Source organism: Acyrthosiphon pisum, unplaced genomic scaffold (assembly GCF_005508785.2).
Source record: "Acyrthosiphon pisum isolate AL4f unplaced genomic scaffold, pea_aphid_22Mar2018_4r6ur Scaffold_20960;HRSCAF=22641, whole genome shotgun sequence".
NCBI lineage: Eukaryota > Metazoa > Arthropoda > Insecta > Hemiptera > Aphididae > Acyrthosiphon > Acyrthosiphon pisum.
The window spans coordinates 1117625-1134229 of NW_021770374.1; the positions used below are offsets into that span (position 1 = coordinate 1117625).

The 16605-nt window shown below is 29.9% G+C and overlaps 1 protein-coding gene and 1 non-coding gene across 2 annotated transcripts; one reads left to right on the top strand and one right to left on the bottom strand.

Moving 5' to 3' along the window:
• Positions 1–10226: 10226 nt before the first annotated feature.
• TRNAA-GGC lies at positions 10227–10297 on the bottom strand. The gene has a single exon. It is a non-coding gene; the product is annotated as a tRNA-Ala (tRNA).
• Positions 10298–12461: 2164 nt separating this feature from the next.
• On the top strand, positions 12462–13178 carry LOC100161260. Its single transcript, XM_008191605.1, has one exon. It carries the CDS (start codon positions 12462–12464, stop codon positions 13176–13178), a length of 717 nt encoding a protein of 238 aa, XP_008189827.1.
• Positions 13179–16605: the final 3427 nt, after the last annotated feature.

The window sequence follows — 16605 nt, forward strand, 5'->3', positions numbered from 1 at the left end:
AACATGCATTTTTTCGGCAAAACTATAAAAATTTGACCCTTGATCGGTGGTAAACACTTTAATATTGAGTGAAATGCTTTGAAGTCGAGAAATAACGGCAAATACTGTATTTTGCAGGGCAATTCCTGTACAACTATTATTTATAAAAAAATATGCAACTGGTTGCTTCCATTTGTAGTTTAAACTCCTTATCATGAAACATAAAACATGTTTTGCACATTCATAGGTTTTTGTGTCGTAAGAATTATTAAAACCAATAATATAATCTTTGGACAAATTATAAAATAAATTGGTTTTGATAGCCATTTCATCCACACAAAGAACTATATCCTTAGCATCATCTTTCAAGTTTTTCATCTTAAGTTCCAAACAGTTAAATAAAACATCATTCAATCCTGGTACTATATCTACTTTTTCTGTGACTCTGCGTAGTGTTCTGGGACTTGGCAATTGTAAAATATTTTTCAAAAACCTATAAGCTACGGGTCCAAAAAAATAAATTGTAAGTGCCATTTGTTTAAGTTGGCTAGAATAACGAAAACCTTGAGGTTTTCTCTGTGACATTCTAACATAATTTTTTACTATCATTGAAAGGAGGTTGGGAGGCAAATGCACATCACAAACTTCATAAAAATGTTCAACAGAAGTAACAGTTTCTCTCAGTTGTATTGACTGTATTTTAAATTGTTCTTCCAATTGATTACATTTTTTTTCCAGTTCACTAACTTTTGCTTTCAAACTACGTTTTCTGGGAGTGTTGACAGACAGTACCTGTGTAGTTTGAGTAGATGCAGAACTTGATGTCATACTCAATTCAGAAGTGTAACTCATGTCTGATGATATGCTTATAGAATTTGCTGTAACTGACTGGTTGCATTTTAATGGTGTACTTGAATTGGTTGGCCTTTGCAGAAGCTCTCCACAAATAGCTTCATCCAAATTTGTTGAAGGTACAGGGTCCTTAGGAATATCCTTCGTTAATTCTAAACAAATATTATTATTAAATTAATAATATATCTAAGACTATATTTAGGTGATAAACTTTAAATTCAATAAAATAATAATAGCGCGTTAAACAATAATATTAAAGGTCGATGAAAAGTGTATACAATATTGCATGTATTTCTATTTTGTAACAATTTGAGCATATCAATGAACACAATTCTAAATCATAATCAATAATTATATATCGTGGGCTATAGCTAAATATTTTATGTCAGCTAAAAATATGTAAATTATATTTACTCACCAAATTCAGTAGGTACTGCTTTAGGTAACAATCGAGTGTGTTCAAGATTACTAAACATTTTAGTTGTAAAATGCTTACCACAAACTCGTACATTCTTTAGCAAGTATTCCAATGACTTGTCACGAAGATCAAGTCTATCGCAATTTTGTAACCACTCGTGAACACTATAAAATGATAAATGTATATTTTAGTTACATGTTGTACTTGTTAACCTTTTTTTTTTCCTTGTGTTACCTACAACAAATTAAATACACAATATACTTACAGTGTTTTATCATTGGGAATCTTATGTAATTTACAATCCTTATTTTGGCTGTTAACTTTGCTGTTCACACACTTTCTAATGGCACAAACAAATACCATCTTAAGAGATTGGTAAAACAATTAACGAAAAACAAATATGCGATATTAAAATAAAAAGTTCAATGTCGAAACAGTTAAGACTCAATGACTGCAGACTGAACAATGAATCTTGACAAATGCAATGAATCATAAACGGACAAATTGAACAACATTTTGAATCTTATCACAATAACAAATGTCAAATGATAAGGGTTTTCCTTCTTTAAAATGGCGGAATTGATTTTGATAATACTGTTAAGTGTCCAGGCCCTGATCCTACTTCGTTTGGTCCTCTACTCCTCTGCCACTTTCTGTTTCAGTCCAAGTGTACACGTGGTAATTGTGTGGTATTTGTTTTTCAGTGGTTAATAAGAAAGTCAAGTTATAAATCCATACTTGTCTGCTATAAAACACTTCTGTCACGCTTAATTTTGGTATTGGTTGATTTTGCATTATATCAAATGCAATATTTATAGTATTCTTGTTTTCAATTTTCATAATCCTATAGAAATATTTACTCTGTTATTTATGAAGTGACAATTTATATGTAAGTAAATCTTTTTGAATATTATTAATATTGATTGCATCAATTTCAGCTTTAAGCGCAGTGCAATAACTACATACATCTAAACGAGCTAAAATGACCAAAACTGAGATTAAAATGTTTGTAAACTATGACTCTGTATTTACCGATTGAATCAATGATCTGTGCGTTTCATTTCAATTGTCCATAGAATATGGATTTTATTTAGTGAAAGATTTGGCTGCAAGTAACATCTATCTGAATCATTAAGAAAATAGTGACTTTTTTGGCCTTAAATTGCTGAATGTAATCAGTAATGGATACAGTTGTAGATGTATCTATTGGCGTGATACGAGTACCATCTATTTTTTCTTTTGAACTTGAGTGTACTTTTCTAAAACTATTTTACAATATATTTAATCTTCTTCTAGTCATACCAGTTATATCAGTAAATGCTTTTGCACAAACAGGTATCTTTTCATCTTTCAATTGCATAAAATATTTGACAACTAAACGTTCATTTATAGATAAATCGGTCCGATGATTTGTTCTTTTTGGTTTTTATATCCTCGTGTATGATAAAAGAAACTTATTTTGTTCAATTTTTAAAGTTACTAAACATAATTTGAATTTGAAATGTTCAATATTCTCTAAACTGATTTCAAATACCTTACAAAGCGATGAACTTTTATCTTTGTGTTTACAATTTATTATAAAATCTGTTTTTAGTTGATGTTTTGCAAGTTTAGCAGCCAATTTCTTGTTTACTTTCTATCTCTCTCGGCCACCATCATTAACTATTTGATATCTGATACCTATATAATTCGAATATTCTTGATCTACACTAAATTTAGTGGGTGAAATGGTTCATAATTGATTCAATACATGGTTCCACCAAATATGTGGAAGTTATTGCAGTTTCGTTCAATTCTTAATTCTGAATTTGCCCAGTGTTTAACAGTAATGACAGTGTATTGTGTATGTATTTGTATTTTGGTTATCTTCAGATAAAGTATTCACTGCCTCCTCAAATACTGTAAATTCTATACTCTCAAAATCAATATCAAAGAATTTGAATATAACTAATACTTACTTTCGGAATAGGATAGATCAAAATAATATATTTTTATAGATGATATCCAAGACGTCTTGGGTGTTTCTGTTTGATAGTGTTTAAATAAGTGTTTAAATAACAACAGCTATATTTTAAGCGGAACTTACCAAAAATGTTGCAAAAGTATAGTAACCAAGTACCAAATCATCATGCATAGTACCGGTATTATACCATAATATTTTTAATTGGATTATTAATTGTAAATGAAATACTAAAAAAACCACAGTAATATAAATATATAGCCTAAAGTGTAATTGTAGAAGCTAATTTATCTAAAAAGCAATATGAGATTCATGCTGCTAATAAAATCTTTATCCTTGTTATTCTTTACTAAAAAACGCAAAACAAGACTGTTATCTAAAAAAATAGTCAACGAATATTACGGAAACATGCGCAAAAGTTGATCTACAAGATTTGCTAGATCATACTTCTTTACAGTTGTCTAAATATTTGGAAGAAGTTATAGATAACTTAACAGAAGAAGAAAAACATAATTTAGAACTAATATCAAAATGGGGATGGGATGGATCTCAATAGTCAAAGTGCAAATAGATATTTCAGAGCAATGAGCATAGTGATGCAAATATTTTTCAAAGTTCACTTGTCCCATTGAGATTAATGTAAAATTGTAAAATTGATGAAAAAAAAAAATTGTATAGCAGAACCCAGTTCCTTCGTCTACAAGATTTTGTAGACCAATACGCATTTGTTTTTTACACGAAATAACAGATATTATTAATGAAGAAATCCAGTTTATTGAAAAACAAGTAAGCAGTCTAAAGAAAACCGACATGCCAATAGCTAGTGGGATTTTGATTCATATAAAACATATATGAGGACTTGAAATCAATAACGGGCTAAGTGCCAAAAAGTTGATTTTTGGATTAGCTTCAGAAAAATGTTCTAAGTGCCAAGCCCAATAACATGTGAAACGGGCTAAGTGCCTTGGTTAATAATATTATAGGTAAAAACATCTGCTAGATAACGTGTGTGGTATGTGCCGGGATTTTGTGGTGAAATAACGTGCTAAGTGCCACTAAATATTTTATTTCTATTTTTGATCATGTTAATGTTATTTCCCATGCTGTTACGCGATCCGTCCTATAATAAAAATAATTATTTCAGTTATCAGTATATGTTGGTCGTTCAGACGGAATAGGTATACGCACATTACCTGTATATTTTCACGTATATTTATTTTACTCAAAGTATTACCTATTTATTACTAATAAAATGCCAAAAAAACAGTCAGTGCATAATGAAAGAAAAATCCGTAGAAGTGAAGGAAAACCTTACGTTACCAAGAAAAATGTTATGGTTGAAGGAAAAAAAGAACCAAAAGAAGAGATCAGTTGTAAATGTAAGTTTCACTGTCGTAGTGTTCCATATACTCAAAAGAAACTCCTATTTCATGACTTTTATGCCTTAAAAGACAACTGTAAACAAAATTCTTATTTGATGGGTTTGATGATTATTACTCCGGTGAAAAGAAGGCGTCACGGAAAGTATGATGATCCGAAGGACAGCAGACAGCAAGTTACCGTATGTTTTTCTATGCCAGATGGAACGGGCAACATCATATAGGTCTGTAAAAAATTATTTATGGAAGTTTTTGGGATTACTAAACGCAGAGTTGAGACTCTAGTGTTAAAAAAAAAAAAGGGAGAGACTGTATATACTGAAACTCGTGGTAATACGCAGAATAGAAGCAAGTTTACTGATGCAGATAAAAACCTTATAATAGAGCATGTGATCTCCTTTCCGAGAGATGAGAGTCATTACGGGAGAAAAAATATCAAATAAGAATATTTAAGCCAAGATTTAAATATCAGTAGATTATTTCGTTTGTTTAAAGATAAATTTCCTGACTCTCCTGTTACCTACAGGTTTTTCTTTGAAACGTTTAAACAAAAATGCCCAAATATTTCATTCCATAAACCACGTACAGATACTTGCAGTAAATGTGATTTGTTATCAGCAGAAGTAGCGGCAAAACCACGTGATAAACATACCAAAAATATGTTAGAACTTCATCACAAAAAAGCTGAAAAAGCAAGGCAACAAATGAAACAAGACACGGCTTTGTCTCAGCTCCCTACCAGTGATATTTGCATGTTTTCAATGGATTTAGAACAGGTCTTATCTTTGCCTTCATTAACGCATAGTCAAATGTTTTACTTGCGTCAGTTATCCTGTTACAATTTAGGTATACATTTTGGTGACAGTAACAGAGGGCACATGTTCTTATGGCACGAAGGTATGAGTGGCCGAGGAGGAAATGAAATCGCTTCATGTGTTTTTGAAGCATTGAATTCTAATCCAACAGTGAAACGTAAACTAACTATTTGGTCTGATAACTGTATGGGCCAAAATAAAAACAAAATGTTATTATTTCTATGGATATATTTAACACTCACAGATAAATTTGACGAAATTAATCATAAGTACCTAGTGTCTAGGCATTCCTTTCTATCCTGTGACAGAGATTTCGCCCAAATTGAAAAACGTAAAAGAGTTGAAAAGTGTGAAGTTCCAATGGACTTGGTAAAACTCATTGTTCACGCCACACCAAATAACCCGTTTATTGTCACTTTAAGATGTCACCGGTATTTTTGAGTTCCTACTGTCCATGGGATGATTGGAGACACGCCAACTTTTTCAGCCATTTCGATAGCACTATCAAAGATTTTTTAAAACTCTTCTTCATTTTTTAAATGTTGAAATTTTGTAGTTGTTGTTTCTATTGAATTTGTAGCAGTTATAATATCTATATTTTCTGTCTGCAAATATTTAGAAATTGTGTATGTTATACCAAGTACTCTCTCCATTATAGAACATGTAATTAAAAATTGGAAATTGCATAATGATTTGTGTAATAAAATAGCACTTTTGTCATTTTCTGAAGTCATGAGATCCTCCAGTGATAAAACAATTTCTAAAAAACCATCGACAAATATTGAAAGAGCTTCATGTCTTTCAACCCATCTGGTTTCACAATATTTTTTTAACTCAGAAAGTGGTTTGCTTTCTAATTTTGTTTTTAATATATATGATCTTTTAGCAGACATTCGAAAAAAAGAACTTACCTCTTGAATTATATTTAACGTGTTTCTGATTTGTTGAACTTTAGAAGAATCATTTAGGCATAGATCATTGTTTACAATGATAGAAACAGTGAGTGTATAGAGTTTTAGGATATACTTTTAATATAAGTGCTTGAACTCCTCTAAATACTCCTCCCATATTTGCTGCTCCATCGTATCCTTGGCCTCTCATATGCTGTAAATTTAATCCTAAAGCACTCAATGTACTTATGATTGTCTTTGCTAGCTCTAATCATGTAGTACTACGTACAACTGGTACAAATTGTAAAAAATCTTCTCATATTTTATTTACATCAGCATCAAAGTACCTTATACAAAGAGAAAATTGTTTCAACTCTACTAACATCAGTTGTTTCATCAGTTAATATCACAAAAAATTTGTTTGTTTTAATTCTGTTACAAATTTTAGTCTGAATTTGATCATATATAATTGAAATGACTTCATTTTGTATATCAGCACTGATATAAGTAGAATTTTTACCACAACTTTTAATATGATTTAAAAATAAATCGTCATCACTATCAATATGGTAACGTAATAGAGCTCTGAAATTACCGTCATTATGTAATGGCAAATTCAAATCTAAGCTATCTGAATCATGACCACCTCGAAGAGCAAGTCCTTGGCGCCCACAAAGAATTACTGTTTTAATTATAACTTTTAAAATATCTCTGTTCCTTTTTATTTCACTCTCATTTCTTTAATGTAACTGTATGTAGACGTCATTTTGTTTTTTATTAACTATTTTTAAGAGAATTCTGTAACTTATGCCATAGAAAATTTATGATACTCATTACTTTCATGTATTTTAAAGTACTCTATAGCATCTTTCCAATTAATAAATGGTTGATGAACTAATGACTTTGGAGGTGAATGCATACCTTTACCAGCTCCTTCTCTTTTGTAAAAAAACAAACAATACAAATACAAAACGCTCCTTTTTCAAGATCCGAATAGGCCAACCAATTCCAACGTTGTAACTAAGATAAATTAAATTGTTTTTTTTTTCCAAACATTTTTATTGGAAAAGTATAATTGTAGCATCTGGTGTCCATGTATTTCTTATAATATCTTGACATTCAAAATCCTCTATTTTTTTAATACAATTCTTCTGGATGTACTTACCAATATCATTTTTGAAAATTTGCTTCTCCAAAGACACATCAGGTAACAATAACTGAATATATACATTAACAAAGTTAAAAAAACATTAATATACACACAAATACACGATCACATATTCCCATTAATTTATTAAAATAATAAATGTGGAATACATCAGAATATATTTATGAATATTTGGCTATTCAGCTTTCAGTATTTGTTAATGTTAATATAAACAGATTACAGATATATATAAAATACAGATCACAAATTAGTATGACTATTGAGAAGTAAATGTAATTTATAAGAAACATCACAGCACAAATTGTAAAATAAAATAACACTTGACACGGCTGACGCCTGACACCACAACAAGTCAGCAAAAATTATAAGTTTAATTAAAGTATCTTTAATTTAAAATAGTAATAGAACATTGGTAACATATAGTACTCAGTAGTAGATTAAATATTGCTGCAAGAACAATAGTCAATAATAAATCTTTAACATATTAGATTGTGTTTTTACACAATTTATATAAATATGCACTCTTATAAAAGTAATACATTATAATGAAATAATGAATCACATATGAATCTAAACATTATTCTTACCTGTTGTTCATTTGTGATGAGATCATCTGAACAGACCAAATCATGGACTGACTCATTATTTTCAATTATATGATCTTTACCTGTTTTATTATTTCAGTTGTAGAATTAAGAAATCAAACACAGTTTTACTTAAAGATGACAGAAAAACGTTTATTACATTTTATATTATTTTTCAATTAAAAAAATTCTTTTAACATCCTTGTTTTTACTAACTTCCAAATGTGGTTGACATTACTTATCAATGATAACATGAGTGTTATCACATGTTCCTCTTTTTTTTTTTTTTTTTTTATATATACATTATTCTAATTCATTAATTAATTTCAAAATTACATGGTACAATTTAACAATATTAACATTACATGGTACAATTTAACAATATTATCATTACAAGGTGCAATTTAACAATATTAACATTACAAGGTGTAATTTAACAATATTAACATTACTTACATTACTAACATTATTTTTTTTTTTTTTTTTATATATATATATAATACATGTCCTTTTTATACTTAAACTAATTTAACACTTACATATATCTATATGGTTTTCTTATAATTCTACCCTTCCTACTTACTTTACTTGTTACTGTTTCTTTATTTTTAATATCAATCTCCTTCCTTCTTTCTCTTTCACATCCAATATTCTCTCTCTCCTCAATATTTCCAGTATCATACGTCACATGTCTAGATGTTCTCTTAAATAGCTTGTTATTTTTGTTCTTAATTATGAATGATCTAGGTTCTTCACACTTTTTAATAATGGTACATTTTTCCCACACTTTTAAATATAGTATAGAGTCATTTACTGAAAATTTGTTTTCTTTAATTTTCACATTTTTGTCATACTGACATTTTTGTGTATTTTGTTGTGCTAACATTTTCGCATGAGCTTCAATAGGAATTTGAGGATAAAGTAATTTCTCATTAATAGGCAATTTTGTTCTAATATTTCTACTCATAAGTAGCTCTGAAGGAGTGTGTTCAAGACCTGCAACTGGTGTACTTCTATAGTCTAATAAATAAAGATTTATGTCTTTACCTGTTAATATAGATTTTTTAAGCATGGTTTTTGCTATACCTACACTTTTCTCAGCAAACCCATTACTTTGGGCATAATTTGGACTTGTCGTTATTAATTTAAATTTCCATTCCTTAGCAAAATCTAAAAATTGCTTGCTATTGAATGGTACATTATCAGAAACACATAATTTGGGGATTCCAAAGTAACTAAATACATTTTTTAAAATTTTAATTATTGAATCTGCTGATTTATTGCTTAGTTTTTTGATATCTAGCCATTTTGAGTAATAATCATTTATAATTAAATATGACACACCACCATATTCACCAATATCTACCCCTATTTTAATAAATGGTTTGTTAGGAATTGAATGATTTAATAAGGGCTCTTTAAATTTTTTACTTTGATACCTGGCACACAACGAACACTTACTTATAAAATTTTTTATGCCGTTTGCCATATTAGGCCAATAATAATAAGACCTGGCCCTTTTAACGGTTTTAGTCATACCTATGTGAGTTTCATGAAGTAATTCTAGTATGAATGCTCTTAATTTAAAAGGTAAAATTAATCTGTCATTGAGATAAATCAAATTATCGTTTACTCTTCATTTTTACCATATGTACTTCTGATGATGTTGCCATTTCTTGAAGTTCTTGTTTAGTTGCCTCTGTGGTTTTACATATTTCTTCCGCCTTGTCAATCGTCAGTTTACTTATGGTTAGTAGTTTGTCTTTGATTTCTGGATCTTTAACGCCAAACACTATTCTGACTCGTATCATGTTAGCCTCTTCTTTGTATTCACAAGTAGCAGCTAGTGTTTTTAATTCAGTGAGAAACTCATCAAAGCTTTGGCCCTCTTGCTGTATGCAACATCCAAACTTGTATCTTTGAAATATTATATTCTTTCTTGGTTCACAGTCTTGATCGAATGCTTGTACTACCGTACGGTACTCCATTTTGTCTTTATCCGTTTCAATCGTGATTTTGTTATAGTGTTCTTCTACGACTGCATTTTGTGTTTATCCGTTTCAATCGTGATTTTGTAATAGTGATATTCTACGACTGCGCCATGTTTTATTATTTCAGTTGTAGAATTAAGAAATCAAACACATGTTAACTTCTCCAGGGGAAATAACGCCAAAAATCCAACCGTCGGACCGGGAATCGAACCCGAGTCTCTCGCTTGCCGGGCGATTGCTCTACCACTGAGCTACCCGACCACATAGACCCATGACGCTATCTTCCCCAGTTAACGGGAGTTCTTACACACAGTTTTACTTAAAGATGACAGAAAAACGTTTATTACATTTTATAATATTTTTCAATTAAAAAAATTCTTTTAACATCCTTGTTTTTACTAACCTCCAAATGTGGTTGACATTAATTATCAATGATAACATGAGTGTTATCACAGTACCTACATTATTATTTGCATCATATTCTGTTTGCTATAAAATAAATACATATTTGGGAAATTTAAATCTAAATTCTAATGTAGCTATGTTGTTGCATTTCATGAATTAGTATATTATTATTCCATACCATTTCCTCAGAAGCTTCTATATTATGTATATTTTGTTTTTTTGCAAAATAGTTCAACAAATTGTTTGAATTCCTTTTTATAATGAGTTTATAATACTAATGTTTATTTATTAATAATAAATATAATAATAAATAAATTAAAATATAAATAATAAATATTATAAACAAATGACATTGAATATTTTAATTTAAAAAAAAAAAAACAAAAATGTTTATGTAATTGAGAAATTGAGAAGTAATGTGATAACACCGAGAACTATCACCGGTAATTTATTATCCATGCCAATTAACTATAATCATAGAACAATAATTAACCGCAAAAAATAATACTATCAAATAATAAACCACGTCACCATTAACTATTTACCACTCCTATAATATAATATTATGATACTTATAATCATACCATAACCGTGTTCACAACAAAAATGGAATGCACTTATATTTCTTATCTGAAGTCTGTGCTTATCTTTACTATTTTACATTTATTGAATACAAATTATAAAATTAATAATTTATTGTTATTCGTTATCATAGATTTATCTTGAATTATATAAATTTAAAAATGTCTGTGCGATGTACTATGGGTATTTGGCCAACCAAAAAATAAAAGGATTTCGGGGAGGGGGGCACGTGTAAACTAACATATTATATTGTAGCCAATAGCCATAATGACATTTATTTTGTGATAAGTACATATTTTATAAAGGGCCACAACAGTAAATATTCGTGGTTTAAAAATAACTTTATTGAGGTTTTTCTCATTATCTATGGTTATAGTCTGTTGCCATACGGTTGAATAATCTAATACTATGTTGGTTGATGTATGGTTAATATTGTTCTGGTATCACTGGCAATCTTATCCACAACATTTTAAAGATAACATTATAATATTGTTTTAGTGGAACATGGGGCAAAGTGGGGTACTGGGGCAAAGTGGGGACATCGTAATATCTATTTGTTTAATGTATAAATATGATAATATTTTTAGATTTATAGCGTCCTTGGTCATCTTAGATTGTGTGATAAAAGTTTTGAATTAAACTATCGATTATTTTGCGATTAATCGATGAAAAACTGTACATGTGCCTGTTATCATTTACTTGATAATAAAATCGTAAAATTTGTTATAGATATATTAAATTTATTTGTGCTTTGATTTTGATAATTTTTTTTTTATTAAAAAGTGTATATTAAGAGTTTTATGATTAGCATACTTTATTTGAGCTTAGCTATTTGAATCAAATCAAATCAAAGGCTCTAGGTAAGTTAATTCATTGGGGCAAAGTGGTTTATACCTATCTGGGGCAAAGAGGTGACGTCCCCACTTTGCCCCAAATCTATTTTCTTAAATGTAAATTATGCGTTTTCAAAATGGTTAGGCATTATAAAAGAAAAACCAACTAACATTCCTGGTCTGAAGATTTAATGAAGTTTATAATATTGGCATACAATAATAAGGAGATGGGACTCAGAAAAGCTGCATTGTCGTTTGGTGTTCCTTAAACAACTCTAGAAAGAAGAGTAAAAATATTTTCAGGAACTGACAATTTAGCTAAAGCCAGCACAAAAGGTAAACTATTATATTTAAAAACCTAATACAAAATGTGTATGGTATTGAGTTAGGTATATGTGTATTTATCAATTTAAACGTCAATTAAATTATCAATTACAACATTTTGAATATTTTTCTTATGAAAATTCATTTAATATTTAAATATAGAATAATTGTATTTGAAGTTCAATTAATAAACTTGACTTTGTAATTATATAGCTCTTGGAAGATTCAAAACGGTATTTACCCAGGATCAGGAGCTACAATTAGTTGAGTACATAAAAACTATGGAAACACGTCTATTTGGTTTGACTTCTATGGAGTTGAGAAGTTTAGCATATCAACTGGCAGTAAAAAATAATATAAGCCATACATTTTGTAAAAATGATTTAGCAGGAGTGGACTGGTTGTACGGATTTATGAAGCGGCATTCAGATTTGTCCTTATGTCAGCCAGAAGCTACCTCAGCTGCAAGAGCATCAGGCTTTAATCAGGTTGCTATTGGTAAGTTTTTTGCTTTGCTAACTGAAGTAGTGGATAAATATAAATTAACAACTTCACAAATATTCAACGTCGATGAGACTGGTATAACATGTGTTGCAAAATCGCATAGTAAAGTAATTGCATGCCGTGGTCATCGCCAAGTAGGAGCAATAACATCTGCTGAAAGGGGTCAGACAGTAACAGCTGAAATTTGCATGGGTGCTGATGGGTCATACATGCCTCCAATGCTTATTTTTCCTCGCGTTAGAAGCAAACCAGAGCTTATAGATGGTGGCCCACCTGGGGTATGGGCTGAAGTTCATCCAAGTGGATGGATACAGACGGATTCGTTCCTTAAATGGTTTGATAAATTTGTAATTTTTTCCAGAGCATCTAAGACCCATAGGGTTTTACTTTTGCTTGATGGCCATTCTACTCATACTAAGTCATTAAAACTTATAGATAAAGCTAGAGATGCTGGTGTTATATTGCTTTGCTTCCCACCTCATTGCACGCACTAACTTCAACCATTGGATGTAGCTTTTATGAAACCCCTAAGCTTGTATTACAGTGATGAAGTTAAGAGATGGCTTAGGGAGAATGCTAAAGACCACAGAGTTGACACTCAGTTTCAAATAGCATCGCTTTTTGGTAAAGCATATCTAAAAGCATCAAGTATGACAACAGCCATCAGTGGCTTTAGGGCAACAGGCATTTGGCCAGTAGATGCCAACATATTTCAGGAACATAACTTCCTTGCTAGTGCTGCTACTGACATTAATTTAAATGTTTCAGTAACAGCTAATCAACCAAATATTTCAAATAAAGTTTTAATTCCAAGTATACAAACAAATTATAACTCTATTTCTTTAACACAACATGATTCACCATGATGTTCTCATTGGCCTGCAGGTGCTGAAAAACCAGTTAGAAAAGAATTTTTTGCTTTATCTTCTGAAGAAATTCTACCTATACCAAAAAGTAATAAAACCACTGCACGTGTATCGAAGAGAAGAGGAAAAACAGCGATACTCACGGAATCACCATACAAAAATGAGCTAGCCAACATAATATGTTCAACACCCAAACCAGTAAAACGTTCTTTGTCAATGGGCCCCCCAAAAAAAACTAAAACATCCAAGAAAAATCTTAATAAAAAAAATAAAAATGATGAAAAGTGTCTGTATTGCAGTGAGTTATACTCAATTTCAGTTGATGGATGGATCCAGTGTCTGTCCTGTAAGAAATGGGCTCACTGTCTTTGTGCTGGGATCGAAGAACCGATTATGAAATAATATTTAACTGTGAAATTTGTTTCTAAAAATATTTTAAGTTTATGTAAAAAAATAAATAGTTACAATTTATGTTTTTATTTTTTATGTTAAGTTATACATTCAAGTTAACTATTGTTTTTTTATAAATAAATTGTTTTGTTTGTCGAATTAATTAAAATATATGGTATTTAAATGATTTTTTTATGTTCCTACTTGCCCCATACCTGGTAAACTATACTTTTTTTTACATTCTTTTAAACATTGAAAAAAAAAACACAAATTTTCATAATAAATGCTTAATCAATAACAACAACTTAAGAATTGTGTGAAAAAAATTTTAAAGGAAAAACTTGATTCTTAAGTAAATTACAGACCTTCAGACCTTAACGTCCCCACTTTGCCCCATGTTCCCCTATGTATAATAATTAATAAATATAATTGTCTATGATAATTATTAATTTATCTTTATTATCTTTATTATTTTATTAACCACGAAATACGAATTAAGGAAGATCTTAAGTTTTGGGTATTACTTTGGCTAGTTGGATAAATACATTATATACGATATTACGATCTAATGATATGACCATGACAAAATAAACATAACCAGTATAATACTAAAATATTATAATTTGTATATACTGTTATATAAATGTACCACCCACTACGACCTGACACCCATCCCCTAAATTAGCTCTGGCCGTTGCCAGACTTGAACCATGTTCTCGGCGCCACTACAAACTTAATTAAATCATCAACATTTTATAACAAACAATTAAACAATAACTAGGTTTTTACCACATGTTATGTTTAAATTAAATTTAAATGCTTATACTATTAAAAACAATTTATATTATAGGTATTATAATAATAATAGAGATCTATATAATTTTAAATTTCAGTCTTCAGTTTCAGCAAACTCATCTCTAACTGTTGTTTTAAATGGGAGTTCCAAGTATTCACTATGGAACTCATCAGGAATCGTTTTTTTTTTGTACATAATTGTTTGAAGTCTTTGTATTTGGCTTCAGTTATTGACAGTTTGGTGTAATATAACTGTTTTGGTTCATCATTTGTTACTTTAGATCTCAATCTACTCTCAGTTATACTAACAATTTTGTAGTTCAACATAATATTATTCTCATCATCATGTTTAAATTAATAAGCTATTTTCAAATCCTTTAGATTGTCTTTATTAAAATATACTGTTCTTATATTTTTAAATTTAACATCACAGCCATCAGTATCTTTTAATTTTGGTTGATTGAATATTGTTTTACATACTTCGGACCAATCTAAAAAATCTGAATGATTTAATTCCAGAGATATAAGTACCGAATTTAGTTCTTGAATTTCTAATTAGAGTAGGCCATTCAGAGGGAGCCCATACAGTTTTTCTTTTTAAATGTTTCTCAATACATGCATGTACAGAGTCAACTGTCATGTAGGTATGTCCTGGCAATAAATAATTAATCGTTATACTGTTAACAGTGGCGAGCTGAAGTGGTCAATTTTGACGCAGTTGCGTCAACTTTTCAAAGGGGGTGGTGCCACCCCGTGACTGTGGCGCAGAATTACATGCTAAAGCCTGACCTCTTGGCTCTTTTAATCACATTTTATTAACATCATAACTTTGTAATAAGTAAAAATAGGATGGTGGTGGTGATGGTGGTGGTAAGTACATAATTATGAAAATGCGTCATTTAAAATTGAAGTTCAGCCCGCCACTGACTGTTAATATTTTTTGAACTTAATAGGAAATATCGCAACATGGACAAAACAACATGATTTTTGTTTTGTCCAAGACAGCTATCACAATAAAGTGCTATTTCATGAAAAGTACCTATTTCATCAATAGTTTTAAATATATAAATATAATGGAAGCAATTTCATTTGAGCCTCTTTTTCCATTAGGTTCAGACCACAAATAACAATGTCCATTTTTTTAATTACTCTCATAAATACTTAAGTTATAATAAGGTAGTTTTCTTGAATAAAACAATAACATACTGATGCCACATGGAGTGTTCAACACTTTTTGTAAATCAAAGCTACAACACAAAAAACCATAATTTTATTGTTCCTAAATTCTAGCTAGAATCTGTTCAACTCATTTTGAGGATAACTGTTATGTAAAACCATTAATTGAAACATTTTTGGAATATTCTCACCGTCATAAACGTAAATTAAAACAAGGTGTGATTCCAATAATAAATGTACATAGTTAGGTTATTATATATAGTACATTTTTACATGGTTTGTTGTTATTTTTCTGTCTTGCCATTTCGTTGACATGTGCATGCGCGTGCGTAGATAGCCCCGCAACCCGCGCCACCATCTACTTCTACCACACGCCATATCATCTATATAGCGGTCTATAAAATACACGTTATCTACAAATTCTAATAAATAGAATACGAAATTCGTTTCCACTAACTATTCTGTTCCACGATCGTTCATAGATATTAGATAATATTACTACCGATGTGATCGTTGACTAAATAATATAAAAACGCTAATATAAATATTATATATTTAAATATAAATAAATTATAATGAGATATAAAGGTAATAAAAAAAGGTATATTATAATGTTATGTTATTATTTTGGCTTGCACTATTTCAGCCAGAAAATCATTTTTGTAAAAATTAATAAATTGATTTTCCATTTTAT

Coding starts and splice junctions, on each gene's coding strand:
- LOC100161260 (XM_008191605.1), top strand. CDS start 12,462: ATGGAAACACGTCTATTTGGTTTGACTTCTATGGAGTTGAGAAGTTTA.